This window comes from Botrytis sinoallii (assembly GCF_014898435.1).
Source record: "Botrytis sinoallii strain Bc 23 chromosome Unknown BSIN_043, whole genome shotgun sequence".
In the NCBI taxonomy this organism is placed as follows: Eukaryota; Fungi; Ascomycota; class Leotiomycetes; order Helotiales; family Sclerotiniaceae; genus Botrytis; species Botrytis sinoallii.
Genome location: NW_024066070.1, coordinates 72,446 through 91,087, shown reverse-complemented (window position 1 = coordinate 91,087; position 18,642 = coordinate 72,446). Strand labels below are relative to the sequence as shown.

Here is an 18,642-nt window from a genome sequence, read left to right as displayed (position 1 = left end):
AATTGAGCGGTTGAGTGAAGGACTTTCAAGATAGGTAGATGAAACAAATACTATACAATTAAAAGAAAGCCAAACGAGACAGACTCGATTTTCAAACTAATCTTACTTGACAAAGTGAATTTTAGCCATCGATCTAGAGAATGACTTCCTTCACTACTCTGACGGCTCCTTGAGCTAAACTTAGACTGGCTACTTCAAAATTCACTTCTTTGACAGCGGACCTGGGATCTAACGCCGAAACTCTTACCGCACGTTTTACAGGTCTATTGTCAGCTCTTGGGATTTTGGCGTTCAAGCTTGATGTATGCATATCACTGTCGCCAGGAACTGCAGATACACTATATATCAATCGATAAACTGAATGCAGATAGGGAAGGGTGAGGGGGAAAGCGAACAGAAAAGGAAAGAACCTCAAAAGCTTATTTGGACTCCCTTCGATACCTATTGAAAGTCACAAATGAATGGAATTTAACTTAATTTTCTTGAAAAAATGTAGCATATCTTCTAGACTCTCGAATAGAAAAATTTAAAGAGGACCAAGTATCACTAGTGGCCCACTGAGTAGTCCACTGGCGCTTATGATCTTCCACACTAGGATATGACTAGAGATCATTTTCATAGGAATATCACAGAATTCTAATATAATAATATGTGTACAACCAAAAGTTGAGGTGGAGTAAGCATAGTACTTTGTATCATTTTGGGGTGTCGCACAGAAAGCCGAAAGCCAAAGCAGCTTCCCGATCTTGTTCACTATTCGACTGATAAACTTAGTGCGCGTCTTTAAACTAAAGAATTCGAAGAGACTGGATCGTTTTCAAATTAAACTTTAAACGGCGTGTAGATTATTCTAGTGCTTAAACCAGTGGATTGAGCCGCGCTGGCCATTTCTGAACATAAAAAGGTAAAGTACATTCTACAAAATTTTCACACAAATCATCTCTTTAACAAGTTGGAGAAATATTAATACAGGTCAAGGAATCTCAAATTCTATTCATTAGCACTTCTCATACTCAAACGATATAGAAAGAACTCCTCCAAGAACGCACTCAGCCCAATCACTAGTATAATTTACCAACACACAACAATTATGGAAAATTCTCCCTCCCCGGAAACTGAGTCATCGTCGGACGCCCAGCAAGATGTATCTTCTGACCAGTCTACTCGGGCTGATAGCCTCAGACAATCTCAACAAATGGCTGAAATTATACAGCATTTAAATGGTGTTAATGGCATATATGGAAGACCAGGGGCAGGGGCATGGGCTACGCGGATTAGAGCACGAATAGAAGCACTAGTGTCATCTGAGAACGACGAGGAATTGGTGGGTTCTCAATCCGAGGGTGAAGAAGCACGACAGGCATCTGAAAATCACACGGAAGCAATAGCGAATTCTCAAGCCGAGGACGCAGAAGCTCGACCCCTGGAGTTTGGGGGCCTACCTAATCCTCCGCCTTTGATCTTTGAAGATGACACGATGATCAAACGCAGTTGTTATGAGAATTTTCGACTTGAAGAGATTGAAAGTTATCTTTCTCCCGTATCTGCCGGCGAATCAGACCGCTGTCCTATTTGCCTGGAAAAATACAATGAAACCTTACATGCTCCTACTGTGGTCAAGGACATACGCTATTGCAATGATTGCCAGAGACTCCATACTATGCGGCCAGACACCAGCAACTCTCACATAGCTTGTGCAGTGCCAGTATGCTCGCACATATTTGGCAAACACTGTATTATTCAGTGGTTGAAACACCACTCTACCTGCCCTCTGTGTCGGAATAGGGTAGATCTCGAATAGAGAAATTTCATCCGTGGAGGTCTTCAAACGTTTTGGAATATGAATTACAGCGGGGGTTTACCTTTGATCGAAAAGGCCCAGTGAGGGTTACGAACATTTCCAATTGTTCAGTTTCGTGCGTAGGCGCAACAGAATATTGAATCAGCGTTTGGTTGGTGCATTTAGCAATGGTTTTCTTAGCGATCAAGTGGGGTATTATCCAGGGATAATTAAAATGCGTAGAGAATTGGATTATTTAAAAAATCAAAAGAAAAATCACATACAGAGACATTGAAAATTATGACAAGTCACTGGCACGCCCCTGGGGTTCGTAGATTCTATCATATAATCTAAATAGAGTTTATCCTAAACTGTATCAAAATTTGAGTTCCAATAATCATAGACTAGAATCTGAGTTTCAAGAAAGAGAAAGAAAGAAAGGCACATGATCGTGGGTTCCACCGTGAAATTTATTCTTCTAATATAGAACCTATCCTTATAGAATCTACCCCCCTACTCCTTAAAATAAAACACATTCCTTTACTATATGATCCAGTATTTTATTAATCTTTGTCCTTCACATGAACCATATACATTGGAGTATACCTGACAAATACTTTAATTCCATTAGATCCAGGGCCCACATGACGATGCCTTTATATATACATCATCCCCCATGATCTGACTCGGTCTCGGCGTGTGTAACACAAGAAACAGATACACGAAAGTAATAGATTTACCTTGATAAGATCACACCACTTTTCAATTCCACTGATTTGAAGCGGGAGATCAGTTGACCTTTCTTTGTACCAAATTAAGCAGTAGAAGTCATATTTTGTCCCCTGAGGTGCACGCATAGCATGATGGACTGTATTTGCGCTCACTGTTTCCTGTATCAGACAGACCGTATCGTTGATGATATTGGAACAGTATGAACACAGTAGCCAACTTATAAACAAGTCTAGTAACTGGGACTTCCTCGTTTCTCTCTTCATTTTCGATCATCAACAACAAGTAACGTTTTCCAACCAACTCACAACACTTTCTCGACATTGGATCTTGGAATACCATATAGCACATCTCTTTCGGAAACATAAACACTCACCTAATACCAACCTACAAGAAAGATATAACGAATATAATTTCCATCCTCCAACAAACCGGAAGCACCATGCCTCCTCATAGACTTAATTCGCGCTCACACCGCATCCCACCACGTGGTTTCCGAATTCCTGAGAACACGACAAGACCCCCCACGCCAATGACACCATTGAATCCGATTCCCGCAATGATATCAACTATGGTTGCGACACATGGAGTCACAATCGAAGTTATTTCCCCTAATGGCGACATGAGCCGTACCAATCCAGAGTTCGAAAACATTGCAAGAGCCGCGATTGACATCGCATATAGCGATAGCGATGGTCCGAGGATATCTTCTGGTGAAATTGACATTGAAGAAGATTTGGAAGAAGAAAATCGATTTCTTGCAGCTCTATACTATGATGATGGGAGAATGAGAAACATGATTGTGAAAATCTTATTCGATTACACGAACCGAATTGAGGCTATCAATGAGATACTCGAGTCTGTGGATGTTGAAACTCTTGATTCGGAGCATTGTAGCATTTGCATTGAGTCATATACCACGGCTGCCACTCTAAGCGAGCCCGAAACAGTGGTAACCAATTTGGAAGCTACTTCTGAAATTACGAACGGTTTCGAAGATTCGATCGATATTTCAAATGAATCACATCACACTGCAGTGAAAATAAAGAAATGTGGGCATATTTTTGGTAGGCGGTGTATTACACAATGGTTGAAGGATAATAATACATGCCCAATGTGTCGTCGGAAAGCGTCACTACCTGTGCCATTTCATCTACAGATGTGGGTAGAATAGGGTTTGGAATGGCGAACACGAGGAATATCAGGCCAGGGACTGATAAGGATGGATATTGATTCGTCATATAGTCCACCAACAGAGATTGGAGGGCCTCAACATCAGGATGATCAGTTGGGAATACTTTCAGCCCATTTTGAACCTCTACCTATGAAGCTACTATAAATAACAGAGCTCAGTCAGTTTAGATGGAACTGCAATGTAGATGATAGATAGTTTCCAATATATCAATAAACTTAAAGAAACTTTTGAGAACATCGAACAGTGAAATACTCTCTCAGATACATGAGTGAAAAAGACAGCTTAGACAAATGATCTATAAATATAGACGAGCAAATGAATTTGCGAATAGTCGTGCAGTTGAATGTTTATAAGAGTAATATAAAAACTTGTGAATGTAGATCTTTAATTGATGTCACCATTAATGTTCGAATTTCATGAAAATAAAGTATAAAGCTTCAAATTCCATTCAGGTGATCTTCTATCAATAGAATTCGGTTTGCTCTACTAAATCAATCCCAATACTGACCCGAAGTCTGTATCAGACTGCGTAGGGTACTCAATATTCCGGACTACAATCTAATAATAAAGATTATCAAATCCCCAAACCAATTAGAACATTCAAATCATTCATGATGTCGAATTTCATTGGAATATTGAAATTTTTAAGATTTTAAGATTTTTAAATGCTTCTAGATATTCAGACCCTTATATTGTTTGACTGTAGTCTAGACTATTGAATACACTGAGACTGCGCAAAAATAATATACATGTACAGATGATCTACGAACAATTTGCTTTACAAATGATCTATTGAAGGCTCTACCAACTCTATAGATTGTCTATGAACTCCATTATCCATTTTACAATATTATGTTTATTTCAATTCAGTATAAAATTCAGCTTGTATCAATAATAGATTCTGAAATGATTTGTATATAATCTGTTCGAATTTTTCAATTGTTTGCTCTGTAGGAAAATAATCTGCTCTACATGTACTCTTTACGAAGTCTCGTTTGTATATAAAATACAAATGGAATTCAATTTCTGACTCACTCTTACGGCGATTTTGTAGTCGCTTCTCACGCGAGTGAATAGATAAAATTAACGAGAATGATAATAGTGAAGTCAAACGACAACATGGAAGCCCGTAATGAAAACGTATCTTGCACCGTAGCAGCCGTAACATTTCCAAATATCATGTTCTAACGACAGTAATAAAACTTTGTCAAAGAGTGTCTGAATGATGCCGTAAGAATGATTTATCTAGCTTATAAGGAGCATCTATGCCTGTCAATAAGAGTTTCTATCTTTCTATAGATCCATCACAAATACTTTCATCATCCAATAAGTTCAAGGAGTCGAAGGATAACAAATTTCAGAACAGTAACCACCCAACCTCATCAAAATCTCAAATCAACCCGAGTTTCTAGCAAAGTCAATCTACTATGTCTTTAATGGAAACTATGCTTTCACGATTCCGCAACGTCCGCTCTTCGTCGTCGACCAAAAATACCTTCTCACAGGAGATATTCAATCGTCTTAACCTCACAAGACCACGAAGACACATGGATTGGCTCAATCTTTCTGCTCAATACGAAGAGTCTGGTATGACACTCGATATTGTGTCTACCGGGAATTTAGCATTCACGGGGCAAGATTTCGATAGTCTTGAGGATATTGTAGATTTTGAACCGGAGACAGTCCCATTACTTTCAACTGAGGAACTTCGTAGAAATCCCAATTTGGATGGACAAAAGCGGTTTGCTCTTCTAGGAAATTCGGATGGCACAGTGAAGTTCATTGTGGTTGAGATTAGGAAGAGCTACCACGATCGAGCCAGAGCTATCAAGGATATGCTGCCACCAGTCGATGCTGCGACATTAGACTTTGAACAATGCGGTATCTGTATTGAGGCATACGCTGAGGCTACCATTCCCCTTGAACCCAATCACGAGCCTTCAAAGATGCCAAAATGTGGACATGTATTTGGTAGGGATTGTATCGTTGAATGGTTGAAGAAGCATGATACATGCCCCTTGTGTCGGGATGAATTGATCCTTCCGGTTGCGTATAGACTACGTGTAAAGATGAATCGGAATCGAGAACAAGCTTGAATCAATGCTTGATGTTTCTGACAGCCATATATCGAGGAAGATAGAGCGGCGTTTGAGTACTCATGCATCGAGGAAGATAGAGCGGCGTTTGAGCACTTATGCATCTAGGTGCAAAGACCAAGGGGCTTCGGGGTAACGGAGGCACATGGTAATTTGAACTATCAGGGAGGAACAACTGCAGACATTTGTAGTCCTTTTTACAGGTTGGTTTTGGGAACCAGTATAAAGCACGGAGTATACCCACTCGTTGCAACTGTTCGAGAAGGCGATCTCAATTGTGGTACGAGAACGCCACTTTAGCGCTAAATCTAGTACCTAGTTATACACAAAGAACTCTGCAATATAATTCTGACATATCTTGGTGACCTTATCCTGATTAAAACGTGAGAATGACCTATTGAACCTTCTGAAATCGCTATATGAGAATAAAGAATTAATATGTGACCATAACTTAGACGTCAGAATAGCTGCCCCCCCGGGTTATAGCAAACGTCTGGACATATACTCGAGCATCTAAAATTAAACTATAGTTTAACCAAGACTCAACATGAAATTCAGTTGCGAAGCTTAAATTGGATCAATCATATGCATTTTTACTATCAATATAAAGACCAGTATGCCACTCCCAGCCTAGACCCCCAGCTTAGACTTCTCAAGCATGAACCTCTGACTTACGTTGATCGCCTACACAACACAATAGTCTCTTTGCATAAGCTGCTTCAGGTTCATATTCAAGAATACATAATGTTACGGTTTGTGTGTTACTATACACACGGTGCCGTATAGAAGATGCTTGCTGTTTACAAATTAGTGCTGGCCGTATGCGTTGTACCATGCTGATAATAAATATCCTCTGCTTGAAAACTAGAGCCGGAGTCATAGAAAAGACCGTATTATACCTCATTGTATCATCTATCATTATTAAAAGATCATCTCTGGAGTTGAATTTCTTCTGAAAGATAAGGAAGTTTGCACAAAATAAGAGCAAAGGCTTTGTCGATAACATCTCCATCAAATCTTTCTAGAAACCACCAAAGTGTACCTATCAATATGCATTTATCAGATAGTATTCAACGTAGTTTCAAAGCTCGGGTCAAGCGTAGGCGTCAAGGCCTCAATGAAAGCAACATTTTTGGAGACGGAGCGCCTTCCACAGAGGGAGTTCAAGAAAGAACTCCCGATTCTTCCGAAAACGCCAGGCCATTCGAGGCACGCACATCCGAATATCTTGGCCCTTATCCATATGAAACATTAGATGATGTCAACGATGATGTTGACAATGATGGCAATAGCGAAGAGAGCTGTTTTACCGACTTATCATCAGAGAACTCTATAGCCCGTTCTGTTTCAAATAGTACATCTCCTGGTTGTTCAACCGCTTTGTCTCCTCGTCCGCAATCATGGAGTCACCGCATTCAACAGGAAACTACTGTTAGCGATCAATTCGTGAACGACTCTCAGCGGAGTCATGATCATATTCGCTTAGATAGCGACAGCAATACCTTAGCAGAAGACTTAGAAATATTTGGTTCCCCTCTAGACAGAGTTAAAGCTAAAGAGGCTTATCCAAGCTCGAGTTCGAGAATGCGAGATCCAATTGGTCCCCAGATTGGAGAAGATGTTAAAAAATCAACTTCTAGCTCCAGACCAAGGAATTTACATTCCGAAGATATTTTCGCTGCCAATAACTCTACTGGAATGGATACCCTACAGCCGCTCTTTACATCTTAAGAAACACAAATGTCACACCGACAACAAAACCCTGAGCTTATGATGGTACCTAAACCTCGATGTCATCCATCAGAGCACCCTCATCGTCAGATCGGCTTCTACAATGGCATATTCTTCGATCATACTTCTAAGAATCTTAATTTCAAAGACGATGTTCGAGATAGTGCGATTAAGGAAATCTAGTTAATAAATATCTACAAGAGACCCTCGAACGCTAAGGTTGAATTAAGCGAGAATTCATTCCAACAGCCGCCACGAGAGCACTTTAAGTATCATATACCAAGACCATTACAGTTTGGGAGGACATTCACCAGGAAGTGTCAGATATGCTGGAATATTGTTAAGATTGCATTTGTTCAAATGACATGATCATGTCACACTTGTTAGGACAAGAAGGCAAGTTTTGGGTAACTGGATCAGAGGAAAATGATCGGAGCAGACCGGAAGATATGTATCATAAAATAATCTATTAAATTTGGCTAACCAAGCTTTTGTGACATTAAAATTCAGTAAGGTCAAATTGCTAAAGTGAGTTGCATACTGGATATTTTTTCGACGTTATGTTGGAATCAAATTTCGGGTTTGGAAGCTTATTATAATTGAGAGACTCAGTATTATCTTATTCAATGCATCAAGAACGGTTTATTGAACATAGAAAGAAACAAGAGTTCCACAAGTTATCATTAATTGTGCATCAAACAGGCAAGTAATAACTGATGTAACTTTGTCAGGTCGCAGTGGTTGTAAGTTTTAATGTATATCTAGTAGTATTACCCTAGAATAACCTGGAACTTCACCTGTCACTATTGTCCCAAAGCACGAGAATACTTTGAATTACCTTTTCCATCCATATCTTTAGGCTCAATCATGCACACTTTGGAAACTCTGCCCTTTAACTTAACGTATCTTCATAATACGTCTTAGCGTGTTCAAGTCCTTCATTCTGATGTAGAATCAAAGGAATTCAAAGACTAAGAGTCTTAGACTTATCAAGAGGGTTTGAACGAGTCCTACAGGTGTTTCAAAACCACATCAACAAGTGTGGTAACAGTTAAGTGGTAATTTGAATGATGCAATGTAAAAAATAAAGAAAGTGAGGAATGCAATAGATCGTTCCTAAACCATATTCTCCGAATTCGCTAGCAGAGAGATTATTAAATTGTCATCGACCGTAGCCAGATGGAAAGAAAAAGAGCTACACCCGTACAAGCGGCCTGGCATGTAATAGGACTATGGGGTCATTTAAGATTAGTAATAAATATCGCGTGGCCTGCTGAAGCTCAATGCCCACAGGAGCGCTCGAAATGCTCAAAATCAAAGCCGTAAACTTTGAATTAGACGAGAAAAGATTCCAGATATTGGTGGCCGTGGATGTAAAAATCAAGTTACGGACGTCAGTATAACGTGGAAGATCTATTGATTGATTGATTGATTGAATTTACGTCCACCTTCAGTCTAAGACTATATAGGACGACTAGGCCTTAAGGGCCTAGTAGATAACTTTTTATTTTACAATAATAGGAATAAACAATTTGGGGGAAGTGCAAACGAACATTGGGGACCTAAGCCCACTTACTATACGTGGAAGATCTATAATCGTACGAGGAATCACAATAAGCGATCGTTACTTCTTAGAGAGTAGTGAATCACTTGACGCTTGATGAGAATCATTGTGCCGATTTACTCTAGGGTCTCCTAAACATCTATCCCATGGACTCGGATTGCAAGTCACGTTATTCGGTTCCACCTGGATAGACCTTTCCTAATATATGCAAGTGAACGACCAATATAAAAAGCACGATTTGAACATGAATACATTTCGTACTTTACTGATCCTCAAACAATTAATGTTTCGATACTGTCACTCAATCACCAAAATCCAGCAGCGAGGTACTGTTCAGCCGTATTGGACCCGTACTCAATCACAAATCAATCATCCCATCTTAAGCGATACAGAGAACCGCACCACTCAGTATCTACCTAGGTACTTAAGCTATCAGCTTTGCAACATTCCCAACTTCCATTTTCCTTCTTCCATTCACAATAAATTCTCCTACAAAGTTACCTCAAAGTCAAGATCAAGACAAACTCAAATCTCGACGTCCGATTTGAACCACAACTTCAACCAAATAAACCTTTCCACCACAAGAACCTCAAACTTCTTTTCTACAACAACCAACTTCCAAAAAACAAGGTCGATTATCTACAAAAAATCTTAATCATGCCGCGAATGCTTGACTTGCCGGTTTATTACACTGACGCTCAATGGCGCGCATTGAAATCCAGTACGTTTAAACTACTTCAATCATTAATCCTCCACCTCAATTCCACAAGACCAGTGAAGTAATTCAGCTAACGTGAAATTAGAAGCCAGAAACAACCATCCATCTATTACAACTAGAAATGCGGAGATCATCATGGAAACTATTAGAGTCTACGATGCTATTTGTATGTTGCCCTACCAATCCTTTTGTCGCACATCTGTTGCAACCTCTGTTTTTTTGCGGACAGAAATAAAATTACCAGCCAGAACTAACTTTTGTGTCAAATTTTAGTGAAAGATAAGGATCCGACACCTCTTCCTGAATTTGCGGATTCTATCACATACGATAAGAGACAAGTCAATAAGTTTGTACTCTATGATAGACGTACGTATCTCCTTTCTTTTATTTCAATACTCCGCCTACAGTCTAGCATTCTCCCTTGACCTGTTGTTTCAATCAGTCAGGATATCCAATAGTTTGGATCGGCAGACTGAATACAACTTCTCGGCGTTTAAAAAAGACCACATCATTCAAAATGAATCCAATATTCCAGACTTCAACCCATAATATTAGATTGTGGATATTTTCCTTACAGGACTGCAATTTAAACTATCGAAAGTCCTGCCTCTAGCCTAGATGAATCTCGCACGTCTTGCCTAGTCTCCTAATAACTCACTCATAGACACAAAACACGGATATATTACCGTCATGAGCCCTTGCTACCTTCCAAAGCGTCGCCCTGACGCTCGCGTTGGCAAAGTTCCGAAGCAGGTTGACACGATTATCAAACCAACAAGAGATCCTAGAGGATCCACATTTGGCTTTATTAGAGAGCCCGAAGTTGCCATTGTCGAAGAAGAAAAAGAAGCAGAGGAATTGACTCTAGAGGAAAACAACGCTGTCGGTGGGGAAAAGGTTTCGACCAAGAAAAGCGGCCCGGCTGGGAAGAAAACTCTTGCTGAGAAGAAGAGAAGTTCACGTTTGAAGTCGAAATTGAGTGCCAGCGAGGACTTTGTTAGAAGAAGCTCGAGAAGAATCGGTGGTGCAGCCCCCGTGAGTGCTGTTCTTGATATTAATGAGGGGACCCCTGTAGCAGGAATTGCAACTCGGGAACTGAGCAAGCTTGCGGATTATAACTCTCCGGGGTCAAGAGAAGGTTCTTCTGAAGGGGATGAGCTGGCCGGTGACTTAGATTTTATGAATGGTCCTCCCATTCCATACAAATCGCTATACAGTCATCCTAAACTCGTCTACCAGTCTCCATATGCACCCATTCCAGATGCCTATGGAAACGTAGCAAGCCGCGAAGCCACCATATCAGCTCCACGCACAATTACTCCTGACGCAGACGACAATTTCACAAGTCGCCAAACCTCTATATCAGCCCCACGTGTAGGCATTTCACAAGCTGGCAACAACTTTATAAGTCGGGATGATACTATCTCGTATCCAGGTGTAGTTATTCCAGACATCGACGACCAATTCCCAAGTCGCCAAACCACCGTATCAGCTCCTCGCACAGTCATCTCAGATGCCGAAGACAACTTGGCAAGTGGCGATACCACCATCTCGTATCTATCCCAATAGTGCTAATTCCATGATTCTAGAGTCGTGCTGGAAGACCAGTCCCAGATAGTTTAGTTAGTTGACATGTGGAGAAATGGACAGTTCTTTCTAGGTTTCGAACATCAATCACTTTATGTTGACGCCGAATCTTGAGTGCATTAGGTAGATATCCCGATGAAGCTCGAGTGAATTCTTAAGTAGAGACTATGCCAACTATTATTAGATAGTCAAACATCAATAACCAAAATATGATTCAAATATCAATCATTAAAATCCTACTCTGAGTTGAAGACCTTTAATATGAAGTGCCTCCCTTCTATGTTGTGTTCATTTCCACAACTTGTGATTCGCGTATTTCTTTTTATTTTACCTCTCTAAACTTCACGAGGCTGGCCAGGGAGATTCCCAACACCCTTCTTTAGCAAATTACCATACTTCGCTTCCCATAGAATTCCGATTTTTCAATAATAAGGTATCATCTCACACATCAATTATCTCGATAAATCCCAGAGCAAAGACGAAGAGGCACCTATTAAAAGTGAGTCAAGGGAAGACAAACCGAGTCTTCGATTTTCTTTAAACAAACACCTGCATCTCTAAATCGCTGTCAAGAACCCGGAAAGGTCTACACTGATGTATTATGTATATTACAGTAAACACATGGAATAGCGACAACAAAAGTATCCGAGAAATGACGGCTTCACTAAGGAAGTGACAGTGAGGAAAGGTGATTCGACAATGAATACTCAAATTTCTAGTAGAAAATGAACCTCCGAGGCTGGAATTTACCACACAAGGCGGTAGAACGGAGCGAATATTTTCACAATCCTCATGTGCTTCGCCATCTTCGATTGCGCTTTCTTCTACCTGTATTTTGAGTGCAACAAAGGGAGATATTTATACAAAAGCATTGAATATTTCCACTCCACCAGTAAATAGCCCAATGTCGCAAGAACCAACAACCTCAAACCGGATCCCACATTTAACTACCCTACGAATCTCACCCACCCACTATTTAAACATCCCACGCAGACTAAGTACCCGCCCTACAAACAAAGTCAAATGGTTTTAAAGACCATATGTTGTGCAGGTTCATAATGCATCAAATAACCTTACTCAAACTAGCCATTCCCTCCCGGACACATAGTCTAATCTCTTTCTCGAGAGTCGAGACGTTGTCAAATCTAGTCATATTAGACGAATACAACTATTCAATATGGCAGTGAGAAATAAGCTGAAGTGATGATGAGAAGACACTCACCGGATCAGGACATGACGAAAAGAGAGCACAGCGACAGCGAGAAGAGAAGTTAAGCGAGCAAAATTACTGTAGAGCTCTGATGGACTCTCCTTGGATATTCTACGTGAGAAACATTAAATGCAAGAGTAGATGAGACAATCTCTAGACCAGTAGACCCATCCCTTGTTATTTAGTGAAATTGAAGTTAGTAGCTCTTAGGGATTTTGAAAAGAATGTGTGGCGTACTTATATAACGAGAGCTCAATATTCACCGTTCGTAAATAAGCGGTATATCACCCAGCCTAAGTCAGCATCACATAAAAGCCATCTGAATATAGTGTAAATAGGTGTACATATTGTTTTATGCGCTTGGATATCTAAGTCATATAATATTTTGGTCCCCCTGAACCTTCCGGAACACTCCAATTGATATCCTGATCCGGTACCTTAATATCACATGTTTTTACAATGAATACAACTGAGAGGGATTAGTATCAAGGCAAAATGTTGAGATGAGAAACTTACTTTTGCGCATTGATTTGAAACCTCACTCCGATATCCTTTGTTGAATCCTCAACATACTCGTACACACCGGCCGGACAGAATCTGTTTTCAATACCCTTGTACTTTGGGTATTCCATCTCCGCATGCTTATCCCAATCCTTGACCTGCAAATGAACTGGTTGATCTTCCTCGTGATTTGTACCGGTACGACTAACACTTGTCAAGATGTCAAATGAGATTTTGCCATCGGGTTTCTCATATTCAATCTTTGTACATTGGTCGGCAAGCTTGGTAGCTGCAGCATCAGTGGATTTATGCTTCAATGTCCAGGGGACTTTACCCTTGAGAACATATGCTTCGAGTCCGGAGTACATAATACCACCATATAGCTTTAGTGGTGAATGGAATGAAGGCCGCATATTTCGTACCTCCTTCAATTCTTTCCAGATGTAGGATTTGCGCAATGAATCTTCATAATCATACAAGAAAACGGACGCGTCGTCGTTTTTCTCCAATGCAGTCCATGTTGCCTCTGCAGCAAGCATTCCAGATTTCATAGCGGTGTGGGTACCCTTGATTTTTGGAACGTTGAGGAAGCCTGCAGTGTCACCAATTAAGGCGCCACCAGGAAAGGCGCATTTCGGTATCGATTGGAAACCCCCTTCATTGAGAGCACGGGCTCCATATGATATGCATTTCCCGCCTTCTAAAACATCTCTATAAAGTGGATGATGCTTCATCTTTTGAAACTCTTGATATGGTGACATCCAAGGATTTGGATAATCGAGTCCTACCACAAGTCCTATACTCACCATATTGTCACCAAAATGATACATCCAGCCACCGCCATATGTGTCTGCTGGGAGAGGATAGCCCAGGGAGTGAACAACTTGGCCCTTCTTGAACTTTTCAGGTTGGATTTCCCAAACCTCCTTTATACCGAGGCCATAAGTTTGTGGTTGGCTATCTCTACGGAGATCGAATTTCTTGATGACTTGCTTTGTGAGACTTCCATGGCAACCTTCTGCGAACAGGGTTATTCTTGCGTGAAATTCCATTCCTCTCTCGAAACTATCCTTGGGTTTGCCACTCCTCGAAATACCTAGATCATTGGTAGCGACACCCTTGACAGATCCATCCGGCTTGTATAAAACTTCTGCTCCTGCAAAACCAGGATAAACTTCAACTCCAACCTCTTCTGCTCGATCTCCAAGCCATTTTGTGAATTGATTAAGACTGACGATGTAATTGCCATGATTGTTCATCTGCGGCGGAGCAGGTATAGGAATTGCGCTACCTTTGGTAAGGAAACGCATCTTGTCACCCGAAACGGGAGTAACATTTTCGAATCTATTCTCATTGTCCTCCGCGAGCCAATCTGGGAATAATTCGTTGATAGCCGTAGGTTCAATGACCGCGCCAGAAAGAATATGTGCCCCAATTTCACCCGCTTTTTCTAAGAGTATGACCCTAAAATCTTCATTCCCTGCTTCGTTTGCGAGTTGCTTTAATCGAATCGCAGCACTTAAACCAGATGGACCTGTGAATGTTAATAAAATCCCTTGGCATGTGATAATATTCTTACCTCCTCCAACTATACATACATCAACCTCATCCGACTCTCTCTCCACCGATTTTGGGTCAAAATCCTCTGCAACATCTGCCAATCGTCGAGGGACTGTAAGAGAGAGAGCGCGTCGTTGGCCAGCAATTAATGATGAGGCAATGCGGGGTCGCGATGTGGGATGTATGAATGATTGTTGAAGAATTCGCGGACATTGAGTCGCAATCCTGGAAGCATTTTGTCGCGCGACGTTACGCTGCAGACATGCTGTGACAGCCCTTGAAGAAGACATGATTATTGTCACCTCATATCAATTGTTCTTTCTTAATTTAAAGTACAATTCATTTGCCTCTTGACTCACGAATGCGCTCAGAGTTCGAGTTCGGGTTCGGGCGAAATTCTTCAAAGCTTCTCGTCTCGGCAATACTGTAAAGCTAGAACCTCGGACCAATCATGTGTCACCCGATTGAAAGCCATTTCAGCCGTAAGCAGCCAATTGAAAGCAGTTAATTGACTGAACAACATCAAAATCATCACGAAAGCGACAACATTGTTATCGTTGCAAGAGTCAGGGAAATGTCTATCATTACTATTCGGAGATTGGGTACTTGATAATCTGGTGGATGCGGAAAGATGGGAGTGTTATTTTTGGTAACGAACGAAGATACCTAGGCATTCTCGGTATTGTACTATAGCTCGTGTAGTACTCCCTCGGAAACGGTTCAGCGGGGTCGCAATCGGATCGGAACGAAACCCCCTCACAGATATGTGTTAGTTCTTCACGAATAGTATCATCTCCAATGTCAGCATTGTTTACGGCTGCTTGAATCTCTCCAAAGAGTACCGCTTCATCCATTATACATCGGACTCATGCCAAGAGATTAGAAATGCGGGTGTGAGTTATGAACGTTATCTTGTTTGCCCCGCGGTACTGATACATGCAGGTGTCGTGGAGAAGATCGTGATAAACAGAGTCCGAGCAAAGATGTTATTTCCTAAGACTGAATCTTCAAGTCAATTGGGTATTTTTCATTTACTTACCTAGGTACTCAACCACAATATCAATGTTCTGGAAGAACTTGCCATGCGTGGTCAACTGGTCCACTGGCACAAAAGCCGCAGAGAGATCGGTGTCAAGGACCCATCAAGTAAATTTGCTCAATTCACCATACGTTCAACGACTCCAGTGCACTTCTATGTTCTTTTTCGAGTTGAACATATTATGTCTTCCATCAAGACTTCCATTAACCTAAGAACTTGGCGAAATATACGAGCCAAGGTATGTTTCTCATGTACAAGACTTGGGATGAGAGTTTTTCCATTATTCAGATGTACCAAGCATTTGAAGATGATACAAACTACAGTTTACGTCTCTTAAAATAGGACACTTGATACTGTGCTACCGTTACACTTCCTTTTTGGGCGCGGTATTTCACAGATCCGATGATCTTTGCTGGGGCCCACCCGTCTCGGAAGTACTTGACACCTCCTTTTCGTTTGACGCTGTAGCCGAATTGGTTTAATCGACAGTTTGAAACCCCGGTTTCTACACTACCGAATTCAGAACTATCTCGATTCGGTACAACTGTCCACCCCGATTTTTATTTCATTCTTACGAAAGATCTTTAGATTTAGTTGCGAAGATACACCCCACTTGAGACGATTGATGCTTAAAAAGCTTATTTTTTGTCTGGAACTATATTCCCGACGACGCTAACCTGAATGCTATTGTAGTTCACTCTCCACGGGTGTGGGCGTGGGTACCAGAGAATCCGGGTTTCGTAGAATAAACTTTATTTCACACAACATCTACTAATTTTCGTATTCTAAATATGGTGCCTTTCATGATTCTTGCGTGAAAATCGATACTATATGGAGTGTGATGGGGTGTTTGACAGCACACGGTCAACGAAATAAACTTTCAAATAGATTGAAGATCAGACGGGCTAAGCATGAGCTGATTATCTTCCCTTTGTTTGGCGTCTCATGGTTTCAAGAAGCTCGAGATTCCATGGGGTCCAGATCAGCCATTGTTGTCGAACTTGAAGATAAAAGCCTCCAAAGCCTCAAGATTTATATCTTCATTCTACATCAACACTTCATCTCTTCATCTCTTTGTGTGTCTATTTCAATTCCCTTTACATTTACATTCTTTCAAGAGGTAAATCTTCCTATTTTGATAGACTATTGGACAATAATAACAATTCATAGCTGTGCTTTCTTACTTCATTACTTTTTCCTATAGACCTAACAGCTTGACGCTTATCACCATACCTCTTTCATCATGAAGAATTTCGGATCCATCTTAGCATTCATTGCTATTTCTGCCACACTCGTTTCTTCTCGAGCTTTGCCAGAGAGCGATTCTGATCTTATTGCTAGAGCACCAGTTCCAAATGGTTAGCCAATAGCACCTCACGGGAAACAAACATAGCTAACAAGATCAGTATTTGAGTTCTATTCTCGATCACCAAAAAACAAGCAAAATGACGGCGACGACGACGGAGATGACAATGGAGACAACGATACCGACGATAACGACAGTGCTGGTTAGTCCTTTGGTTTCATCTTATATCTTTCATTCATACTGACTACCACTTCTAGCTAATGCAACAACCAATGTGAACGCCGCAGGTTCAACTGGAACTGGAAACAAAGGCAAGGGAAACAAGGTTTGTCCTACCATATACTTATCCCTCTGTCTCATGATACTAACTCATCACAGGGAAGTGCAAAGGAAACTGGTGGCGTAGCACAAGCAAGTGGTGCAGCGAAAGCAACTGGTACAAAGGCAAATGGTGCAGCAAAGGCAACCGGCGCAGCAAAGGCAACCGGCGCAGCAAAGCCAAATGGTGCAGAAGCAGCGGCAGCTACCTCAACGGCCAAGGCAGGCAAAGGTGATGCCGATCCCGCTGATGCCACTGGTACTACTGGTGGTACCAAAGCTGCTTCGACCGGTACTGGAGACAAGAAGGGTAAAGGTGCTAAGGGGGCTGCTAAGCCTACGGGTGCTAGTGTAGCTTCCGGTGCTGCTGCGTCTGCGACCAACTAGCGTGCCTTTCTTTTTCTTTTTTCTTTTTAGGGGGGTGTTTGAAATGGATTTGGGAGGGCTTGGTTGAAAAATCAAAAATTGGACCTGGCGGTTTGATACCAGTCAACTGGGTTGATGTCCACAAGTTATACTTTAGATGATATAGAGTTCTGAGCTATAGACCGAATGAAAAGCAATTTTTAATCAAAATGTATTCTATTTGTTAAGTAAAAAGTTGTAGTCTCGGATTATCCATTTCTTCTCATCATAGTAAACTCGATGAATCTCACACTTCCAAGTGGAGTTTATTAGGTTTTCGCTCGAATAGCTTTGCCATGCGATAATAGAAAACTTTTCACTGCTTCCTATACTCCCGTTTTGGTCGCCTCTTTACGATAGGAATTACCCTAGTACTTTACTCCATGTTTCGCAATTACTGCATAAATAGTACTGAGCCAGTATCATGATGTATCGCTATCATGAGAAACAATTTTCCACCGCCCATAAAAATTGTCATGAGTCACAAGCCACATTTACCGCGAAGTAGTATAAAATGATCCCTTCATGCAACCATCACACTCCCAGACTATCTACGCGTTGCGCATGGAAAACGTTGGATGTGATCTTGGATGTGGATTGCTAAATGCGACTTCTGCACACAGTTATATGGGATATATATCGCTCGAATTCAAGTGAATATAAAGAAATCGGTACACTATTGAAATTTCTATCCGTCGTCGATGGTGCATCTTATTGTGCTCACTGCCGGTCAGATCTACCACTATCAATAGCTACTACTGCTTTTCAACATGCCGGGAGAGTATAACCGATAACGCAGATAGAGATGCAATACTCAGAGTATAGATCCAGCAGGATAAAATGTTCTCAATGACACACCTAGCTTCCGTTCCCGTGCTTGGTATGAATAAATTGTTGAAGTTG

General features: G+C 41.1%; 7 protein-coding genes across 7 annotated transcripts; 6 read left to right on the top strand and 1 right to left on the bottom strand.

Annotated features, from left to right (window-relative positions):
* Positions 1-1,090: 1,090 nt before the first annotated feature.
* EAF02_012173 (uncharacterized protein) lies at positions 1,091-1,801 on the top strand (the record flags this gene model as incomplete). Its single annotated transcript, XM_038908221.1, has 1 exon — positions 1,091-1,801. The coding sequence occupies one exon, from the start codon at positions 1,091-1,093 to the stop codon at positions 1,799-1,801; it is 711 nt and encodes a 236-aa protein (XP_038752004.1).
* A 1,150-nt stretch (positions 1,802-2,951) lies between these two features.
* EAF02_012172 (uncharacterized protein) lies at positions 2,952-3,683 on the top strand (the record flags this gene model as incomplete). Its single annotated transcript, XM_038908220.1, has 1 exon — positions 2,952-3,683. One exon carries the CDS (start codon positions 2,952-2,954, stop codon positions 3,681-3,683), a length of 732 nt encoding a protein of 243 aa, XP_038752003.1.
* Positions 3,684-5,149: 1,466 nt separating this feature from the next.
* Positions 5,150-5,800, top strand: EAF02_012171 (uncharacterized protein; the record flags this gene model as incomplete). Its single annotated transcript, XM_038908219.1, has 1 exon — positions 5,150-5,800. One exon carries the CDS (start codon positions 5,150-5,152, stop codon positions 5,798-5,800), a length of 651 nt encoding a protein of 216 aa, XP_038752002.1.
* Positions 5,801-6,850: 1,050 nt separating this feature from the next.
* EAF02_012170 (uncharacterized protein) lies at positions 6,851-7,531 on the top strand (the record flags this gene model as incomplete). The annotated part of the gene is made up of 1 exon (XM_038908218.1): positions 6,851-7,531. One exon carries the CDS (start codon positions 6,851-6,853, stop codon positions 7,529-7,531), a length of 681 nt encoding a protein of 226 aa, XP_038752001.1.
* Positions 7,532-9,752: 2,221 nt separating this feature from the next.
* On the top strand, positions 9,753-11,382 carry EAF02_012169 (uncharacterized protein; the record flags this gene model as incomplete). The annotated part of the gene is made up of 4 exons (XM_038908217.1): positions 9,753-9,816; positions 9,899-9,979; positions 10,087-10,179; positions 10,478-11,382. 4 exons carry the CDS (start codon positions 9,753-9,755, stop codon positions 11,380-11,382), a joined length of 1,143 nt encoding a protein of 380 aa, XP_038752000.1.
* A 1,596-nt stretch (positions 11,383-12,978) lies between these two features.
* EAF02_012168 (uncharacterized protein) lies at positions 12,979-15,231 on the bottom strand (the record flags this gene model as incomplete). Its single annotated transcript, XM_038908216.1, has 3 exons — positions 14,691-15,231; positions 13,153-14,645; positions 12,979-13,047 (listed from the first exon to the last, which is right to left on the bottom strand). Exons 1-3 carry the CDS (start codon positions 14,959-14,961, stop codon positions 12,979-12,981), a joined length of 1,833 nt encoding a protein of 610 aa, XP_038751999.1. The 5' UTR covers positions 14,962-15,231.
* Positions 15,232-16,915: 1,684 nt separating this feature from the next.
* On the top strand, positions 16,916-17,721 carry EAF02_012167 (uncharacterized protein; the record flags this gene model as incomplete). Its single annotated transcript, XM_038908215.1, has 4 exons — positions 16,916-17,068; positions 17,117-17,218; positions 17,274-17,341; positions 17,395-17,721. The coding sequence occupies exons 1-4, from the start codon at positions 16,954-16,956 to the stop codon at positions 17,719-17,721; spliced, it is 612 nt and encodes a 203-aa protein (XP_038751998.1). The 5' UTR covers positions 16,916-16,953.
* Between the last annotated feature and the right edge of the window lie 921 nt (positions 17,722-18,642).